Source organism: Sceloporus undulatus, chromosome 1 (assembly GCF_019175285.1).
Source record: "Sceloporus undulatus isolate JIND9_A2432 ecotype Alabama chromosome 1, SceUnd_v1.1, whole genome shotgun sequence".
Lineage (NCBI taxonomy): Eukaryota > Metazoa > Chordata > Lepidosauria > Squamata > Phrynosomatidae > Sceloporus > Sceloporus undulatus.
The window spans coordinates 190,066,866-190,087,751 of record NC_056522.1 but is presented as its reverse complement, the minus strand read 5'-3'; the positions used below and the strand labels follow the sequence as shown (position 1 = coordinate 190,087,751).

Sequence of the window (20,886 nt, the reverse complement as noted above, 5' to 3'; positions counted from 1 at the left end):
GTTCTAGCCAGTGTGGTGTAGTGGTTTGAGTGCTGGACTATGACTGGAGATCAGGGTCCCAGCTGAGCCATGGTGAAACCCACTGGGTGGCGTTAGCATGTAACAAGCTCTTAGCCTCAGGGGAAGGCAGTGGCAAGCTTCCTCTGAACAAATCTTGCCAAGAAAATCCTATGATAGAGTCGCCTTAGGGTTACCATAAGTGGGAATAGACTTGAACGCACACAACACACACACACACACAGACTAAATGCAGGCTGAAATTTGTAATTAAACAAATATCACTGCTCAGAAGAGTGTGTGTCTATAACTTGAGTTCTGGTCTAGCTCCATCACATTTATCCTCATTATGTGAAACATAGCACTGTTTCACTCTTACATGTAAAGCACTGAAATTATGAGTATGACCAACCAGCTCAGGGACGTTCTCACAGAATTTTTATAATCAGGATTTCAATACTTTTTTTTCTTTTGAAAGGGGAAGAAATTCCAAACTGGGTGCTGTAAGTCACATAATGCCACACATATCAGACAGCCTTTCCCCTTCCTCTCAAATCTCACCTTAAATTTCATGTTCACATAATAGTCTGTAATCATCCTAGCATTTTTCCGGGACTGCTTCATGCAGCTGATACTTGATGGCTTAATGAATATAATGTAGGGCTTCAGTTCATGAGTACGGGCCAGCTGAATACTCTGCAGGACAAAGGAAAAAAGACATTAAAAACGCAAATCAAAATCCTGCCATTTGAGTTCAAGGTAGTGAACATGCAATAGACTTTTCACGTAAAGGTTTTGCTCATATGATGCGAATGATGTAGGTTACACGTATTTGAATCTAAAAATTTCAAAAGGACTGAATCTATATTTATATTACAGTTCATATTACAGGGTATTGCATTTGTGACAAAGATGGTATTGTTTGATCATTCAGGGATAAGTTTGGTAACAGTGACATAATAATTCAACTCTGAAATATTTAGTACTGAATCTTAATTAACTGCACATAACATTGGCAAACCAAACATGGATACTAATTACTACCAGTTTTGACATATTTGTATTTTTTAAAACTTGCCCAGCTCACCTTACTTGAATTGCTTACAACCAAACTTTGATTCAGGTTTTGTTCAAGATGGTGCCATACCCAGGGCTTATAAGAGGAGGCTTCAGCCAGTACATTGGACCAGGCCCCAGAGACCCAAGTGAGGGCCCAGAGAGGGGCCTGTGACTTTCTGGAATACTGGGACATTCTAAAAGTAGCTGAAAAATTGGGATGCTAGAGAATCAACCAGGACTGTCCCTGACAAATTGGGACAGTTAGAGGGTATGTGATGCTAACATTTTAGTCCGTGAAATGTACACATTAGAAGTTTCTCTTTATGACTCACCTGAGGTTCTAAATCAACTATACAAATCTTCCCGGCATCATGTACTGCACGCACTGAATCAATGCTTGTGCCATAGAGGTTGCCCTTGTACTCTCCATACTCCAGCATTCTGCAAATGTAGTAAACACCAGAGGACCAAAATAAGAAAGCCTGCTTCAAATAAAATAATATCTAAAATGCAATGGCTAGTTGCAACTACATTGGAACTACTGAATCAACAGGATTTATGCAATTGCTGATTTGCCATTCAGCAATTGCTTCAGTTTGTCTACTCTTCTTGGGAGCAGCAAGTGGATTTAGGTATGAGAGAGATCTATTTAATGCCAAACATTCTGAGATAAGTCATATGTTTAAAACTGTTGTAAATAATACCAAAATGGGACTTAGATCCATTAATAAGTAATACTTTTATTAAGAACCAACCAAAATATCACAAAATTATACAAGGTTTTGAGTTCTCCAGAGCTCTTAATTGGACTAAGTAGTATAAAAATATTTGAAGGGGGGGGCATTAGCCAGAGGTTGTGACTATGTGGACTGTAATATTAGCCCAGACTTCAAATAGTGATTTGGAGGCTGAATGGGGTCACTAATTAAGTATTTCAGGTATCAAGCAGTATGCCTCAAACCATACATTCTGGGATGCAGAAGCAATACTGATCTCTGTTTCTGAATACATCAGGCCTGAATGCAACTCAGATCTGCCACTGTCCCTGGGCTAAACTCATAAATTCCTAAATTGACACAGTACAGAGAAAGACGAGAGTCTTTATATTTGTAAAACTTGTGATTAATTTTTAAGTGTCACACCAGCTTAAGAAGTCAACTGAGGCCAAACAGCATTATCTACTGGTTGGCAATGCAAAGCCCTCTTCAGGTGATAGATTCTGCCCTGAATGCCAAGATGTGGTATTTTTGAAAGACAGCTTGTATTTCTGGGACAAAAGATTTATGAAGTGATAGCTATCAACATGTTTGTTCCATTTACATATACAGTGGACCCTTGTTATACGCTGGGGTTTGGTTCCAAGATCTCCTGTGGATAACAAAATCCGTGGATGCTCAAGTCCTATTAAATATAATGACATAGCAAAACGGTGTCCCTTATAAAAAATGGAAAATCAAGGTTTGATATTTGAAATTTATACTTTTTCGGAACATTTTCCAACCATGGATGCTTGAATCCATGTATAAAAATCCGTGTATAAGAAGGGCCGACTGAGAAGAAGCGTGTACAGTGGGATAGCAATCCCTTTCCCTCCTCTCCTTTCATTTCTCACTGGATTCCATTGCTTTAAGTCAAAGATGGAAACACGCAACCCAGGCTCTGCATGCAGCTCCCAGTCCATTTGTGGACAGAAGAGAACAACTACTCATCCCCACCCCTTTTTTTTGGCTTTACTTTGCTGTGCTCTATAGCTCAACAGGCTTGTGTGACACCACTGATCCCCAATCATTGCCTTTTGGCAGAAATGGACTGTGGTGTTTGCCAGTGTCCCTTTAAAACACTGAAGAGATGGTGAAAGTGGGGAGAGGCTCAGTGAGAGAAGAAAGGAGAGTCTCTAGATTTTGTAAAAATATTTTTTTAAAATTTTAATTATTTTTTTAAAAAAATATTCTTATAATTTTTTTCTTTAAAAACATCACATCTTTCCAAATTTTCATTATAACCACATGAAACTAATTGTACATGTAAATACATTTAGGTTGTCGGTATGGTATTGTAATTTAAAGGTATAATTTTAATTTTACTAGTTGTCTATGTCACAACTATTATGATTACATTCAGTGATATATGGGAATTATGATTTATGAGTAACATTAGTGCCAAAATCCATTACTGAGGATTTTGTATGGTGTGGTATGGGAGGTGACACTACAAATAACTACACTGGGTGATGCCCTAGTGACACAGCTGGTGAAGATTTCGAGTGGGGTTGAGATCTCTGGAGGGGAAAAAACAGTCTTTTCCCAGAAGAAATGTCTGTGGCTATGATGGACTGTGCAATTAAAAAAAGGAAAGAATGGCCTGTTACAGACAGATCACGGCCGCCTCGCTGCGGGGCAGGCCGTTTTGCCGAAGAATCGGCAAGAAACTACAAGCCCCAGAATGCTCTGGGGCATTGACCGGCTCCCTATTGGTGCGCGGGGCGGAAGGGGCGGCCCTTCCGCCCCGCGACGCTCTGGGAGCCGGACTTTGTGGTGCGGGACTTCCGGTCCGCCAGGGCAGCTCATTGGTTGGACTGCCCTGGAGGAGGAGCCCCGCACTGCACGTTGGAGGGGGCGGGGCCTAGGCCTTTATTAGGCCGCGTTGTCGGCCCTGTCCCCTCAGTCGGCGCTTGGCTTCGCACGGAGCGGAGCCAAGTAGGAAGGGAGGAAGACTGGAGTAGCTTCCTCCTGTGTCTTTCCTCCCTTCTTTGGAGCCGGCCGGGGCCGGGGTAAGTGGGGTGGTGTGGTGGGGGGCGGTTGGTCCTCCCCCCATCCCCGTTCCACTGGGGGCATTCGCCCCGGTCCGCGGCTCCGTCGCCGACGGACCCAGTGAGGGGGTCCTCGTGGCCAGTTGAGGCCTGGCCTGCGGGTGCGGCGGCCATCTTTTCTTCCCCATTGGGGGATTTTGGCGCGCCTGCTTTGCTTTTGGCGGGAAAATCCGCCATTTTGTTTTGGCGGGAAATAATTTCCGCCATTTAGTATCAATTTGAGGCACTATCCTCTGTGCTGCAATTGCCAGGCCCTGCTTTATTATTGAGACTTTGCTTGCAAGCTTTGTTCTTATTAGACTTCAGGACATTGCTTGTTTTGGTGCCTCTGTTTAATTTTTAAATAATGCCTCCTAAGAAGTCTAGGACTGGCAGGGGCCAGAGCTCAGGAGCTGTGCAGCGGCTCAGATTGTCGGTCACTCCTAATGTTGGGACAGGTCCCAGAGACATTTCTCCCAGCTCTAGCAGTGAGTCTGGGGAAAGGCATCGGCCTCCGTCTAGACCTCAGGGGGACACATTGACGCAGCCTGATGGAGCTACTGGTTTGTCTGGCGAATCTTTGTCAAGATCCATCGCTGAGCTCATCCAGAAAGCTACTACCTCTAGCCAGCTTGCCAGCTCTTCGGCATCTGCGACACCTGAGCCTCAGTTATCCGGACGCCATGTTCCCAGATCGTCGGTTCCTGCGTCGACATCTTCGGGCGGCCAAGGCTCCAGTTCATCAGTTCCTTCATCGCGACATCGCGTCCGGCAGGTGTCCAGTTCGTCCAGCTCTACGAGCTCGAGTTCATCCTCCACGTCATCAGCTGAGCGTCGTAAGGAGAGAAAACGAAAACGCAAGGCCAAGAGGAGACGTCGCAGAGCGCGTCGAGAGGGAGTTCTTCAGCCTGCTGTGGAAGGTGGAGATCATCATGGGGTGCCTTTTGGGAGGGACGGTTTTTGGGTCGACCATGCTTTGGTTCCTGGTTTGCCCAAGTGGGCCATCAAAAAGAGGGCTTGGCGCCCAGGCCTTCAGGGTGTGTGGGTGGATCCGCGTGCAGCGGATTTTCCTGTTTGCTCTCCTGGAGAGCGTCCTCCTGGCGCACATTTATCGAAGAAGGTGCGCAAGAATATCCTGAAGGGTTGCTATGTAGACGTTTTTACCCTTCTTCAACCTAAAGGAAAAGACGCTGTGGCTGTCACTTCTACAAAGACTAGTAAGCATGAGCCAAAGGCGGTTCCTGCTGAGCCCACCTTTTCTAACTGGTTAGAGGGCTTTGTTATCTTCAAGGCTGTGGTTTCCATGGCCTTCCCTGAACGTGCTTGGCATTTGGACAGCCATTTTTTGAATGTTCTGCGTGCAAGGACATTCGCAGGTGATGCTGCTGCCATTGCCTACGATGCGGCCTTTCGTCAACATGCATCGCAGAATTCACGGGAGCGTTGGGACTTGCTCCATAACGAAATTTGGCTGCTAGAGGTGGGCACCCTTGCTAGGTTCAAGGGCCCACAGAAAGGACAGGTCAAGAAGGACGCAAAATTATCTTGTTGGGACTATAATGCTGGACGTTGTTCTCGCACAAATTGTAAATTTGAACATTGTTGTAGCAGTTGTAGAGGGTCTCATCCTAGGTCATCGTGTTCCCGCCCTGCTCCAGCCGCTCAGCCCTTTCGAGCTGGGCGCCCTGCCTCCGCGACCACTGGCAAACGAGAAAGTTCGGGGGGGCACAGATGCCGGTGCTGCAGGGAGCCAAAAATGAGCAGGTCGCTAAGGTTTCATCCCAGGTATCAGCCATGGCTTTCACGCCTGTAAATACCAGTGCTCTTCTCCCTTTATTGTCAGCATACACTAATAAGCAAGCTGCTTCTTACCTGGCTGATGGTTTTTCCTTTGGATTTAGGATCCCAGTACAAGCCCCACTTTCGCATCAGTTTCCTAATAATTTGTTGTCTGCTAGATCCATGCCTGAGGTTCTTAGGGCCAAGATCAACAAGGAAATCCAGGCGGGACGCGTGGCCGGTCCCTTTGATGTTCCCCCTTTTGATAATCTTCATATTTCGCCCCTTGGTGTGGTGCCCAAGAAAGCACCTGGGGAATTTAGAATCATTCATCACCTTTCTTACCCTCCAGGGTCTTCGGTGAATGATGCGATCCCAGAGGAGTTGTGTTCCGTCAAATATGCTTCCTTTGATCATGCGGTCCGACTTGTTCGGGCGTGTGGAAAAGGTGCACTTATGGCCAAGTGTGATATTCAGTCGGCCTTTAGACTCCTTCCGGTTCATCCTGAAGATTTCAAATTTTTAGGTTTCCAGTTCGCAGGAAAATTTTATTTTGACATGGCCATGCCTATGGGCTGCTCTATCAGCTGTGCAGCCTTTGAGTCTTTTAGCACCTTTTTGGAATGGGAGTTAAAACGCAGAGCCTCTTCCCCTTTGATTACCCACTATTTGGATGATTTTATGTTTGTGGGTCCTGCAAACTCCACCAAGTGTTCTGATCTGTTAAATGCCTTCACTGGGTTGGCAGCTGAGGTTGGGGTTCCCCTGGCAGCAGATAAGACGGAAGGCCCTGCTACGGCTATGTCTTTTTTAGGTATTCATTTGGATTCTGTTAAGGGCTTTTCCTCTTTACCTCAAGAAAAGGTTGACAATCTGTGTGGTTTGTTGGAACATGCCTTGGCTGCTTCCAAGCTTAAGTTAAAACAAGTTCAGTCTTTACTGGGGCATCTGAACTTTGCGTGCAAAGTGGTGGCTCCTGGTAGAGCCTTTTGTGCCAGGCTTGCTAGATCTCTAGCTGGCCCCACGCTTTTGCATCATCACGTTCGCATTACCAGTCAAATCAAGGAGGACCTGAGAATCTGGTTGCAATTTTTAAATGGCTTTAATGGTATTGCCATCTGGCAAAAATCTTGGTGTCTGGAAGATAAATTGCAAGTCCACTCTGATGCTGCTGGAAGCATCGGTTTTGGTGTTTATTTTCAAGGCCATTGGTGCGCTGAAAAATGGCCTGAAGAGTGGCATGGGTCAGATATCTTAAGAGATATGACCTTCTTGGAGCTTTTTCCCATTGTTGTAGCAGTCAACATTTGGTGTGCTGAATTTTCCAACAAAAAGGTGTGTTTTTGGTGCGATAACCAAGCTGTGGTGGCTGTCCTTAATAAGCTAACCTCTAAATCCACTAGGGTCATGGGTTTAGTCAGGAAATTTGTGTTATGTTGCTTGGTTAATAATATTTCTTTCACAGCTCGTCATGTCCCAGGATTAAAAAATGATATTGCTGATGCGATTTCTCGATTCCAGGTTCAGCGGTTTCATCTGTTGGCTCCAGAGGCAGATCTTCAACCTACCCAGTTTCCGGTGTCCATGTGGGAGGTTGGATGTCTGAAATAATAGAAGGCATTTTGGGTTCCATTGCTCCATCTACTTTTAAGAGCTATAAGAATGCTTTAAAGAAACTCTTTCAGTTTTTTGGTGAAGCAGCTTTACAGCCTTGTTGGCCGGTTACCACAGAAGTGGTTTTGCAATTTTTGGTTTGGCTTAGGCACAATAACATTGCTCCCAAAACTATGGCCATTCATCTCGCTGGCATTTCTTTCTTTTCAAAGGCAGGTGGTTTTAGTGACCCTTGCGCTTCTTTTCTGGTTAAAAGGGCTGTCGAAGGATGGAGAAGAGCTCATGCGATTTCTAAAGATGTACGGCGCCCTATATGTTTTCAATTGTTATGCAAATTGTATATGCATTTACCTGTTGTTTGTTCATCTCGTTTTGAAATCAAACTTTTTCGTGCAGCATTTACAGTGGCTTTCTTTGGTGCATTCAGATTGGGAGAATTGGTGGCTGGGTCCAAGAGCGATGTGTCAGGGCGGGCATTGGGTGCCTCTGACATCACTTTTTTAAAGCACGGTGTTTCTTTTACGGTTCGCCGGTCCAAGTGCGACCAATTGGGAGCTGGTCAGACTGTGGTGTTACATCGATTACGTGGCTCACCTGTCTGTGCTGTTAAGGCCCTTCGATCTTATTGGAAGATTCGGCCTATGGGTTTGGATTTGCTTTTTGTTCATTTGGATGGATCACCGCTTACCAGATACCAATTTGTGTCGGTGCTAAGAATGACTTTAAAAAAATTGGGGCTCCCAGCTGAGGAATTCGGAGGTCATTCTTTTCGCATAGGCGCTGCGACGGCGGCTTCCAGGGCAGGCTTGCCCGCGCAGGACATCCAAAAAATCGGAAGGTGGAGATCTAAGGCCTACGCTGGTTATGTTCGTCCGCACTTGGACCATTGCACTAATCATTAGCATCGCTCTTGGCAGGGTTGGCGGTAGGCCTTCGGTGTAGGCCTTTTGTGGCGGCAGCATAGGCCAGGATCGGCACGGTGTAGGTACCAGGGCCATGGTGCTCTGGTCTGGGAGTCACTAGGTACCCGGGGGCGAATTGGGCAGGCGTATGGCCATTGCGGGGGCCATAACGCGGGTGCGCCTCCCGGTGACTAGGGGCTTAGTGAATATGTGAACGCATGGCATGGTTTGCGGTCAATTTGTGTTCCTTAGCCCCTAGGTCATCCCAAGCGCCTGGTGGGTGCCAGGTTGGTTAATCAGACAACATCGGGTTGTTTGATTTAGCAGATCCTGACCTCATGCTTTGTGCCAACCCATACCAATGGCTTGCTAATAAAGTTGTGGCCTTTCTTCCAAGTTGGTGTTGTGTGGTTTTTTGCAGCAGCATCTAAGGCAACCAAAATAAAGCTGCTTTGGGTCACAGTGGAGGTATGGTGTTTCAATGATGCATGAGTCCTAAGAGTCCAGAAGTCGCACCAAAGCCACGCTCCATCCCTAAGGACTGGAGCGTGGCTTTGGTGTGGCTTCTGGACTCTTAGGACGCATGCATCAGTGAAACACCATACCTCCACTGTGACTCGAAGCAGCTTTATTTTGGCTGTCTGTAACAGGCCAATGATTAACAAAATGTTACAAACTAGGTGTTTGGCAAGTATTCCCCCCTCCGCTGCCACCAATTATTTCTAACATCTACATAAAAGCAAGACTTTTGTATAAGACAATGTATAATATCACATCATGGCAATTCCTAGTCCTGATCTCCTTTCCTCTGCTCTTTTTATGGGAATCAGTGCTTCATGTTTGCTTGCCACTTTGGAAGACTAGAGAATTGTTTGGATCTAGTTTCAAGGATTCCATGTCTCATAGGTTGATTTGTGTTTGTCAAAGAATTATTGACACTGGTAGTAAACTAATCAATTTCAGTTAAAATAAAACTATATTATAGCACATCACATATACTGAGAATCCTAAGATGCTTTAAACCCAATAAAATTCTTTCAAATATACACTTATTCTCCCCCACCCCCATTTTTTAAAAATAGAGTTAAATAGTTGGTTGAAGTTCTTTGTATTGCCATGGCATATTTGAAGGCACTCATTTTTCAATGGTATTTTACATTAGCCAATATTAAGGACCAGATGTAAATATGACATAGTTTCTATATGCAAATAGGAAAGTTTTAATGTTTGACTACAGGATTGTGAGACATATGGAAAAATGGAAAACAGTCTTCTCTAGGACTGGTGGTGCAGTGGTTAAATACTGCAGCCATTCACTCAAAACCACAAGGTTGCGAGTTCAAGACCAGCAAGACTCAGGCTTGCATCCTTCCGAGGTCGCTAAAATGAGTACCCAGGCTGTTGGGGGCAAATTAGCTTACTTGCTGTTCATCGCTATGATCTTTGGAATAGTGGTATATAAATAAAACAAGTTGTTGTTGTTGTTGTTATTATTATTATTATTATTATTATTATTATTATTATTATTATTATACCTGTGACTGTACACCATATTTTCAAAAGTTTCCTTTGATACATAATGATACTCTCGGCCGTTCACTTCATAGCTCTTCTGAGCACGGGTTGTATCTGTTTAAAAAGAATAAACATGGCAGTCCTGTTAAAGATGTGTTCATATGTCTCTAACTACTAGGATAGAATGATTTGCCAAGGTTTATATATTCAGTACTTTACTTGCCTGAATGCATCTGGAAATAGTCTACATTAAACACCCTTGCCTATACTGTGTAGAGAGTTTTCAGATGTGCATCTCAAATTTTTCTTTCCTATCTCAACCCTGGACACGACCTGCAAAACTGAGAAATAATCCTGGCCCATGGTTAAGTATAGTAGAGGTGAAGTGAGCGCATTGTTCCTTCACATAAGAATTCTGCTCCACCAAAGCAAAAAAATTCCTTCAGTTCCCCCAGTTCTTAGTATTGCAGAGGGAGAGACACAATTCAGACTTAGAACTCTTATATTTGCTTTGTTTGCATTCCTTTGGTAAATTTGCCAGCCCCCATTTTTCTTTTCTTTTCTTTTCCTTTTTTGGAGGCCCAAACTGTATTACTAAATGCTCAGCTGAAGTTTCAGAAATTTGTGGACTGAAGGAAAATTTCATTTGGGATGATAGAATTCATATTCGAATGGACAATGCCCTCATTTTGCCTCTCCTGTATCTACATACCTGTGACCTCTTGCACATTCTCTAGAATATTTCTAAATAAAAGCTAAAATGTTATATTTTAGCTGGCTTTATCTCAGCAGGTTTTATAAGTTCAAGCTATACAGTCAGAAGTAAGCACCACTATGTTTAATGTTATGTTTATTTTGGATATTATAGAGCTTTGCCTCTTTTGAATATCAATAATATAAAAGCCAGTTACATATGTAAAGCATCCATGGGACATAACACCTCAGGAGCACAGCTATGTGGACAAACATGGTCAGCTCCTCCACTTCAAACTTTAACATGATCCCATTGACCACAGATCACAGCAGGCTAGCAAGCAAAGATTTGCAGACCTCTCCTTCCACTGCTAGAACTAAAAGTACAAATGTAAATGGTCACATACGTGGCACAGCACTTTGAAAATGATGAGGATTTATACCAATAAGCCTCCGTCGTAGTTCATTTACTCCAACACCTGAAGGACCTGCATATTTCAAGAAAAGCAGTTAAAGGACTGAAAGAAGACAACTACATCCCCTAGTATAAATATGTTGGATTTGTTACAAAAGAAGACTGAAAAGGTTTTTTCTCTGAAACGTTCCAATAAAGTGGTAAATTTCCCAGCTACTATGAAAAGATATACTTCTTGAGAATGAACACAATACCCTCCAACGTTTTCACTGAGCTTGGGCCTACCACAATTGCATTCCACAATTGCATTCTTATACACTAGGGTACTGATAAGCTATTGCTACTTACCCACTAGGACAATTAATCGGTTTCTATCACCGGGGAGTCTCTGGTATCTCACTACTTCTTCATATGGTGCAGCTACAGCACTATAGCATCCACCAGGACATCGGGCATAACATGGCAGATGGCTATTGCGGGATTTCCTGCGGCACAAGCGCATACTTCTACGGAAGCCAGCTGAGGAAAGCAGAAAGGTAAAAGGTAGATAAAGGTTTCCCCTTTGACATATTTGTCTAGTCGTGTCTGCCTGTAGGGAGTGGTGCTCATCTCCATTACTAAACTGAGGGAGCCAATGTTGTCAAAGATGACCCCATGGTCATGTGGCCACCATGACAGCATAGAACACTGTTACCTTCCCACCAAAGTGATGCCTATTTATTTACTTGCACTTTTATATGTTTTCAAACTGCTAGGTTGGTAGAAGCTGCGAGTGAACTCACTCTGTCATGTGGCACTTGGGTCTCTCAAATTGCCAACTTGGTGACTTTGCGGTTGTCAGAGTTGACATCTTAACCACTAAGCCACCATGTCCCTCTAAGCAGAAAGGTATAGACTGTGAAATTCCAGTAACTGACTCAAAGTGATGGTTGCACTGATAACTTAGCCCAGGGCTAGGAAATGTGTGTCCCTCCAGCTGTTGTTGGGCAACAATGCCTATCATCTCTCAGCACTGGCTATGTTGACTAAGGCTGCTTGGAACTGCATCTGGAGAGTCACACACATTCTAATATAAGCAGGGATATCCTACAGTGTCCTGCCATGCCAGGTGTTCTTTCCCTTCTGCATCAGATCCTGATGCAGAATATTGTGTTATCATTGTAGAGCTACAATTCTAATCATCCCTCATCTTCAGCTATGTGGGAATGAGGTGCTGGGAGTTGAAGTCCAATAACATCTGGAGGATCAGAATTTGCTTTTGTTAAGTCCTTGAACCATAGACAAAGTCACCCTCTTTATCCTACATTTCCACAGTTGTCCCTGCTCTATTCAGTCCCATGCACACTAGTGAATGCTGAAGGTTGGTGGATAGATTTCTGTTAGAGCAAAAGAAAAGATTAACTGGAATAGACCATGCACCCTCTTCCTTGCTATTCTGTTTCCAGTGGTTGCCGGCAAACTCAGTGTGCAGACACACAAGTTCTTACAAGCCTCTGGCATTCAAAGATTTGCTTAGGGCCAGTTAAAATATGCTAAAGTCTTAACCTGTGTCCAGTTGTAGAGGTCTCCAAAATGTGCCTTATTATAACAGAAACAAATATTTAGAGATCACGATGAAGAAGATTATTTTGTATTCAGAGGCAGCTCACAGTCTGATGCCCTAAACTGCAGTGTACTTAGATTGTGTATACATCCAATATTTGGTATGCTGTATCTGAATGGAGAGTTGAGCTACTGGTTCATTCTCAATGAGGTGACAAAACTCATGTCTGGACTGCATCATGATTTATTTATTTATATTGGTATGGGCAACCATTCAGCCATATGAGTCCATGCATGCATTTCTCATGTGCTGGTGGATTTTGTCTTTTATTTAGACAATCACAGGAGGGTTTAACATTTTTCTAAAACACAGAATTGTAGCTGAAAGAAAAATGTTTATTTAATTTTAAGAGACCCATATGAATTTTAAGAGAACCAGAGTTGGGACAAATGACTTGTGAGGGTTTATCACTATAGAGACTATAGAGATAGGACTATTGTTAGACTTGGTGTGTGTAAACTTGTCTCATGATTTTGTTCAATAAATATACCCCTAACACACAGCCTAGTAGGAACTGGACTCTCTCTTCCATGCTGTTTACCTCCCTAAAGTAACAGGTGTGTTAGTATTACTTTACGTCTTGCTATTCCTGAGCAGAAATCTGAAACACCAGCATGGGATATTCTGCTAGGTCCATCTGCAACAATAACAATGCTATTTTCCCTGCCATAACTCTGGGATATGTAGTGCTTACTAATGATTGTTTAAAATGAATGGCACCTTTTTCAGAATGTTAAAACCCATTACAAAAATCTAAGAGACGAAATCCACTACAGACATTATTTTTATTTGTGTGTGTGTGTGTGTGTGTGTGTGAATTATGTCCTAAAATGTTCATACATCTCTTAGCTATTTGATTATCAACCTTTGATGAGAGTCTTTCTGTATAGTCCATGAGTCAAAGGTTTCTAAAGTCAGGAGAAATGTCACCTTTTTTATTCAGGGGAGCAGGGTCAGGAGAGCTAGAAGCTTATTGAAAGAGGTGGTTTACTATGAAAGAACAACAAAAGACACAGACTTTATAGAAGACTGGCTTACTGGAGGCCTACAGAACAATAGTAAAGAGAGAGTAAGGAATATCAGAAACACAAAATTAATACTGTACATCTGAAATTTTTAAAATATAAAATTGAACTAGATTGGCAGCCCAGCAACAAGGCAGCAACTACGTACTAATGAAGACCTGCTGACCAGATCCACTGAATTCTTCCTCTTCTGTAATGTAAAAAAAGAAGAAGAAAAAACAGTATATGAAACACAAGAAAGAAGAGTTAAAAAGCAGAATGCTGACAAGAACTGTAGCATTTTATCTGGCGATTCATATAAAAGATTTAAATGAGTATTGTTTCAATCGATAATGATGCTAACAAGAGGAAGAAAAGTGACTTATGTACCACTAAGGCCAAGTGGTCTTGCTTCAAACTTTTCAAAAGAGGCCATAATAATGAAAAGAACAACAGCAAATTTAAAGCCTTTGCCTTCTTTACAAGCATTTGCAGAGTCAATTTGATTATTGGTTTTCTAAAGTGATTATTAGGTCAGCTCAGTATGTAGACTCCACCATGTTTCAAATTGGCTATGAAAGTGGTTTTCCCAGCATGGCCTAGAGATCGAAGAAGAGCATCTGAATTTGCGATTGTGATGGAGGGAGGGGAGCAGTGCTATGCTTCTTTTTGGAGCTGAATTATTTTATTTTTATTTATTAGAGTATTTATACACTGATCTTCAGCCAAAAGGCTCTCAGAAGAAGCCACAGGGCTCAGATTCTTATTTAAGATTACCCTACCTGGCTGATCATTCACTCTTCCAATTTATTATAGAAAGCATCATATATTGACCATATTCTCTCCTCCCTATCACATGAAGAAGTAGGGAATGTGGAACACTACTATGCTATATGGCCAACACAGCTAACCCTGGATTTGTTTTATAGTTCAATAGTAGAACCCACCCTTTACACACCAAACGTAGCCCTAGGTTCAACTCCTGACATCTTTGGATGCTTTTAGACTCCTCCCAGGAAAGCCACTGCCAGTTAGCCACAGCTAACAGTACTCAGCAACATGGACCAAGGGTCTCTCATTCAGTATAACAGGTGGTGAACCAGTCAACGTTGCAAAAATAAGGAGTTCACACATATATCCACTACTATAATAGCTTGACCCTGTACTTAGTGAATACACACAGCATGAAACTATCCCCAGTATATTAAAAAAAAAACTACCTGTAGGATCAAGATGGTTAATCAGTGCCTACATCATGCATAGTAAAAACACACCTGTCAATATTTACTTTGGGTTCTCCTTCCTGGCCAAGGTACTGTCTGGTCAGTGCTTTAGCTGGGGATCCAATCATGATAAGGGACACTGTACTAGCCCTTACATCAGAAGCATGGCTCCATATCCCGAGGGCATCTAACTCTCAAAGAGGAGTGAGACTCTTCCCTAAGTAGAGGTTCCCCAGCTGTCCTATACACAATTTTATCTGCCTATCTGTATTTGACAAGACTAAAAGAATGAAATAAACATGTTTTTCTTCATAAGTCCCCAGTGATACTAGTCTTAAAGAAATGAGCCAACAATCTACTTTTTTGGGCATTTCTTAGTTGAGAATAATTTTAAAAGCTAGAGAGATAAAGAAAGTTTCAAGTTACCTTCTTTAAGCTCCTCTGGTTTGTCACACCAAAATTTAAGAAAAACAATACTCAGATTAACAATTGACACTGTGAGTACTTGTGTAGTACAGCAGAATGAATAGATTACTTGACCTTTTTCATTTCAACTGCTCCCCTCCCCCCGAGCATTCAAAACACCTAACAATCACACATGTTCATTTTTCTTTCCCAATGACTGCTAAACCCGCAGTCTATCATACCAGGGCCGGAATATTACATTCCAATTCTGTATAGGCCACTGTTTTCTCCTTTGAAAAAATGTGCCTGTTCTGCCCCAAATGCCACTCCATTCCCTGTGCGCCTAGTCACTGCTCTGACCTTTGTGCCTATTTACACTACACAATTATAACACTTCGTGGTCCACTTAAAGTGCTATGGCTGCATCTCTAGGAATCCTGGGGTTTGTAGTTTGGTGAGTCACCAGAGCTCTCTCACTGAGAATACTACATAGCCTGCCCTAAAGTGCAAATAGAAAGCCAGCATGGCATAGTAGTTTGAGCATGGGACTATAACTCTGGAGACCAGGGTTTGATTCCCTGCTCTGTCATGAAACCCACTGGGTGACCTTGGGCAAGTCGCATGCTGTCAGCCTCAGAGGAAGGCAATGGAAAACCTCCCCTAAACAAATCTTGTTGCAAAGACCCCAACAAGTAAATTGGAAATGATTTGAAGGCACACATCGCCAGCAAAGTGCAAATCTAGGCTATCATGCAACTGCACCATGTCAGTAAAAGTGGAAGCATGGCACTACAATTGTGTAGTGTGGAAAGGCTCCCTGCTTCCATCCTGTGGAATCCTGGGATGGGCAGTGGAAGGAGAGGCCTTTTGAACCTTCAGCAAGAGATTCCTCTTCCGGTGCCTCCAAGCAAACTACAAACTCCAGGAGGATTCCACAAAAAGTGGAACCACAATGCAATAATAGTAGTAGTCTACTGGGAAAGGGCTCTTTGTCTCCTAGTTCCCTTCGCCAAGAATTCTTAAAGCAAGGGTGAGGAACTTTTATTCCTCCAGAAGTTTTGTCAGCTTATGAAATCCAATAAATATTACACCAGGAATGTTAAGTAACCCTATAATCCCTTTACCATTGGTCATACTGGCTCGGGCAGCTGGGAAGTGAAGTCCAAAATATCTGGTGGATCAAAAGTTCCCCACTCTTGCCCTAAAGCACAGGTTGACAGATTAGTTCTCACCTGCCTCACTACTGCTCTCCCGGCATTTTAAATTTTTAAAGATTTGCCCTTATTCTAAGCTCTATGCATCTTAGCACACTGAGACATTCCACATGTTCTGGAATTTCTGAATCACTATTATGACGCATTACTGAAAGGGGGGAGGCAGACCCTGTCTCCCATGCTTTTTAACATTTACATGAAACCGCTGGGAGAGATCATCCAGAGACATGGGGCGCGGTGTTATCAGTACGCTGATGACACCCAAATAGTCTTCTCTATGTCTCCGACTGATGCAGTGACCGGGATTGGCGTCTCTCCTCTCGTGGCCTGTCTGGAGTCGGTAATGGGCTGGATGAGGGACAACAGACTCAGCCTGAATCCAGAGAAGACGGAAGTACTTGTGATAGGTTCCCCCGGTCCAGGGTTGGCGGTGGTTCCACCCGTTCTGAACGGAATCACGCTTTCCGTGAAGGACTCTGTACGCAGCTTGAGGGTGCTCCTGGACTCGTCGCTCCACCTTACATCTCAGGTGGATGCGACGGTCAGGAGCACCTGTTATCAGCTTTGGCTGATACGCCAGCTGCGTCCCTACCTTGACCGGGGAGACCTTGAAACTGTTGTACACGCCCTGGTAACCTCTCGTTTGGATTTCTGCAATGCGCTCTACATGGGGCAACCCTTGTACCATACCCGGAAGCTGCAACTTGTGCAGAATATGGCAGCCCGTCTGGTCACTGGCACTGCCAGGGCCAGTCATATAACACCAGTCCTTAAAGACTTGCATTGGCTACCTATTCGCTTCCGGGCGCAATACAAGGTGTTGGTAATTACCTATAAAGCCCTAAATGGCTTGGGCCCAGGGTACCTGGAGGACCGCCTCTCCCCGTACAATCCGCCCCGCGCACTTCGATCTTCAGGGTAGCTATTGTTAAGAGTTCCAGAGGCGAAATATAATTCCACCTCTAGGAGGGCTTTCTCCATCTCAGCCCCCAACCTCTGGAACGCGCTGCCCTTCGAGCTCCGCTCAGCCACCTCCCTACCTCAATTCAGGAAGGGGTTAAAAACCCATTTATTCGAACAAGCCTACCCTGACCAGTAATTCTCCCCCCCCATGTCAGCACTGTCTTGCCCACATGAAATTTTTATTATTTTTATTGAATTGTTTTTAACGTATGGTTTGTTATTTATATTGTTATTTCTTGTTGTTCACCGCCCTGATTTTCAGAAGGGTGGTATACAAATAAAATTTTATTATTATTATTATTATTATTATTATTATTATTATATGTTTTGTAAGGATTTTTTAATAGCACTGTTCATCAGAAATGTCAACTCACAATTACTATTGTTATCCTCAGTTGCTTAAAACCTAGTTCTGGTCCATTTACAAGCAGATATGCTTCAGTATGTCCAACCTGCCCTACTTTTGTTTTTAGTGTGCAAATTTATTCTGCCATCCAAGTGTCAAAATGGATCCTCCTTCCTCATCAAGAGAAATAAGTACCATGAAGTAGATTAGCCCTTCAGTCACACTTACATAATGTAATCTCATTACCTTCCAGCTGTCCTCTCTGACACGTACATAGTTCTAACAATTTTTGGCATATGTATAGTGGTGATTCAAGACGGACTGAATGCTTCTGCTAATGAAAATCCAGTCTATTTCAAACAGGCCTTAAGTATGGTTAATAAAGTTTCTGATTTTGTCTCAGAGAACGCTGGGAAGGTAGTGGTAAAATTACTTTAGGCACCCAGTCTCACAAACCCACAACTTAAAGAGAGGAAATAGTTGTTGAATTACATACAGTGCATGCCCTTTTTGTTTTTAAATTCTTATAACTAGCAAAAGTACAATCAGCAACCAATAGTGTAAAAAGAATTATACTTACCAGACTCAAAAGTCTCCTCATCTTTTAAGTCATCCAGGGAGCAAAAACAGCAAATACATTTCATTTCAATACTATCCCTGTCTAAGATAATTATAACATAATACATGAGAAAGGCTTTCTCATCCACACAGCATCAAGAGGACACTATTAGGTTGTCATTTCTTCTCCTGATCCCTGCTTATGGGCAAAGTACATGGTTACAGGGCCAACCTATAATTAGATCTTATTTTTAGTTAAAAGCAACTGTGGTGTGTAGTTGGGATCCAAACAGGATTGATGCAATGGTTCTGTGAGGAAGAGGGGACTTAACCAAACAACCCCTCACCCCCATAATGTCCTCCCAATCTAAATTGTAGATTTATTCCAACGTATTTATTAGACTTGCTCAGTTTCAAGACTATTTTGATTTGGCCAACGTTATTCGCTGTCACATTAAAAATGCCCTCAGTGATTTTACAGAGAACTTTTCTGGTCACCAAAAGTGACTCTGAAAACTTAACAAAGATTCAATATGACAAGAAATGCCAAATTCAGATTAGTTTAAAAACATGCACACACACTCATTTTCCTTAGAATTAAAAATAAGATATAGCAAACTGGGTCATAGCTGCAGGGCATGGTCACCTGAACTGACTAACTCTCCTGTCTCTTTGAATTTGTCTTCACTTCAAAGATGCGTGAGCCAAACAGACCAGAAGCTGCCATCTGGCCTTTAGTAATGTAAATCATACCAACCCACTCACATTCTGCCTGAGGCCCCACTGAAAAAGACATATGTTAGACAAATAAAGAGTCCTGTACAACAAAACGTATGACCTGTGTCAGTTTATGGGCATCTTTAGGTCCACACTAAGGTGGTCAATCATCTCACCTTGCCCCCATGACCTCCCATGGGAAGTGATGCCATGTCACTTCTGGTTCTAGGAGATGGCCAAAATATAGCAGATTTTTGTGTCTTTTCCCCCCAGGGTTTTCTTTTGGCTGAAAAGGAGGCTTCAGTGTCCTCAAACTGAGATCCTAGGGGCTGCATGCAGTCCACACAATCTGTACACCTCAAGTCTACAGGAAAATGTTAGCCTCTCAGCCCACTTGAATGAAACAACCACATTTACAAGGCCTATAATTCAAATCTAAATGCTGTTTCCATGTGTCATGCCACACTCATAATATTCATGATCTCAAACAATGATTTGGAAGCAAAAAACATTGTTATCATGTTAGTCTTCCTTATGAAATTATCACAAGAGAGTAAAAGTGATAATGTTCTAGTCAAGTGTTCCTTCTACTCCCACTATTTTCCTACTGGTTTTGTTTAGCAACAGTTAATCTAACCAAAATTCTCTCTGTCTCTGTTTTACACATACACACTTTTATTTTGACATCACTTTGACAGAGATCATTTTAGGAGACCACTTCAATAATAGATTAATTTTTAGTTTCCCTGGAACAATGCAAATGAAAGACAGAACAACAAATGCTCGTTCATCCAGTCCAGAGTCACTTACCTGTTTCAACACACTTCTCATCAATTTGCATGTCTTCCTCTGTACAATATAAAACATGGAAGAAAGGTGAAAAAAGGTTAAGCTCTCAGGGCTGTAAAGAACTTTACATAATGTTATAAACAATCCTGATAATCTACTACGACACCCAGTTTCTATTATCTTTATTCTCTGAGTGTTGCACCATTGGCCTCATGTGTTATATAAGGTCTTCCTTTCTACTAGAAAGAAAAACTGTCAAAAACAAACAACTAAGAGGTAGCCCAAGGTTTCACTTGCACACACCTATAATCTAGGCCAGAACATTTCTCTCAGACACTTCTCTATGCACAAATAAAATTTTGTATGAAGGACCATTCAATCATGATTCTGTATCTAAAGTGGTACAGCCAAGACACAGATTTATCACCTCAGTGAGAACTAGGCTAGAGAGATGCGTGAATGAAATGCAGACACCTTTGCTTACCTTCTTCAACAGTACTCACTATTCACAACAAATCCGCAGAGGAAATTAAAAAGAAAACAATAAAGTTAAACAGACTACCAGTGTAAATGCTAGAAAATTCACATACAGACTCATGCACAAAATGTATAAAGATGGCCTCTGATTGCCGTATGATCCAGACCACCCATTATAATTTCTTAATGGCTTTGAGCAAAGAGTATAATGGATCCTGCTACGATTCATGCGCCAAGAGCAGAAGCAGACATGTTCTGAGAGTTCAGCTTACTTCTGAAGTAGGGAAAAGTCTGGAAGAAGGGCCACACATAAGCCTCACAGGACACAAGCAAATGTGGGCATCATGATTTCCACTCTAGTTCTAGAGTGTGGATTATAAGGCCAAATTTGAAAATCAAATGGCCATTTTGTCTACTAAATAATTTATTAGGTAATTCATGAACCATTCCTACTGCTTGTACACAGAGTATCATTATACTCACAGACAGATGACTTGAGGCAAGTGTGAGGTTGGAAAGGCTGAGACCACCAGAATTCCCGTTGTTTCCTAGAGAGAAAAGAAGATAATGCTGTAAGAAAACAGTGTAAAGTGATCTTCATTAAACAAGGCATTCTTACCTTCTGAACACTGGGCTAATAATCGGAGAAAAAACTATCAGATAAGTTTCAAATATGTTATCCAGTGTTTTGAAGAAACAAAAACAAGTTGAATTGAAACTTAAAAGAAAAACTTAAACCCTTTTGGCCCTTTCTGCATTGGAAAATGGCAAAAATTTCTACTAAGACTGTATGGAATGCTAGGATTCCATACCAGTGAATAACCT

The 20,886-nt window shown here is 42.5% G+C and overlaps 1 protein-coding gene across 1 annotated transcript in view; it reads right to left on the bottom strand.

Moving 5' to 3' along the window:
* Nucleotides 1-20,886, bottom strand: part of MPP4 (membrane palmitoylated protein 4) — a 52,629-nt gene that overhangs the window by 3,795 nt on the left and 27,948 nt on the right. The window contains exons 13-23 of the mRNA XM_042444052.1: nucleotides 20,545-20,609; nucleotides 20,069-20,086; nucleotides 19,606-19,644; nucleotides 18,101-18,181; nucleotides 15,019-15,033; nucleotides 13,539-13,580; nucleotides 11,111-11,281; nucleotides 10,755-10,835; nucleotides 9,675-9,768; nucleotides 1,389-1,497; nucleotides 559-693 (exon numbers count right to left, since the gene is read on the bottom strand). Of these exons, the coding sequence (XP_042299986.1) occupies nucleotides 559-693; nucleotides 1,389-1,497; nucleotides 9,675-9,768; nucleotides 10,755-10,835; nucleotides 11,111-11,281; nucleotides 13,539-13,580; nucleotides 15,019-15,033; nucleotides 18,101-18,181; nucleotides 19,606-19,644; nucleotides 20,069-20,086; nucleotides 20,545-20,609 (850 nt within the window). The remainder of the gene's footprint in view (nucleotides 1-558; nucleotides 694-1,388; nucleotides 1,498-9,674; nucleotides 9,769-10,754; nucleotides 10,836-11,110; nucleotides 11,282-13,538; nucleotides 13,581-15,018; nucleotides 15,034-18,100; nucleotides 18,182-19,605; nucleotides 19,645-20,068; nucleotides 20,087-20,544; nucleotides 20,610-20,886) is intronic.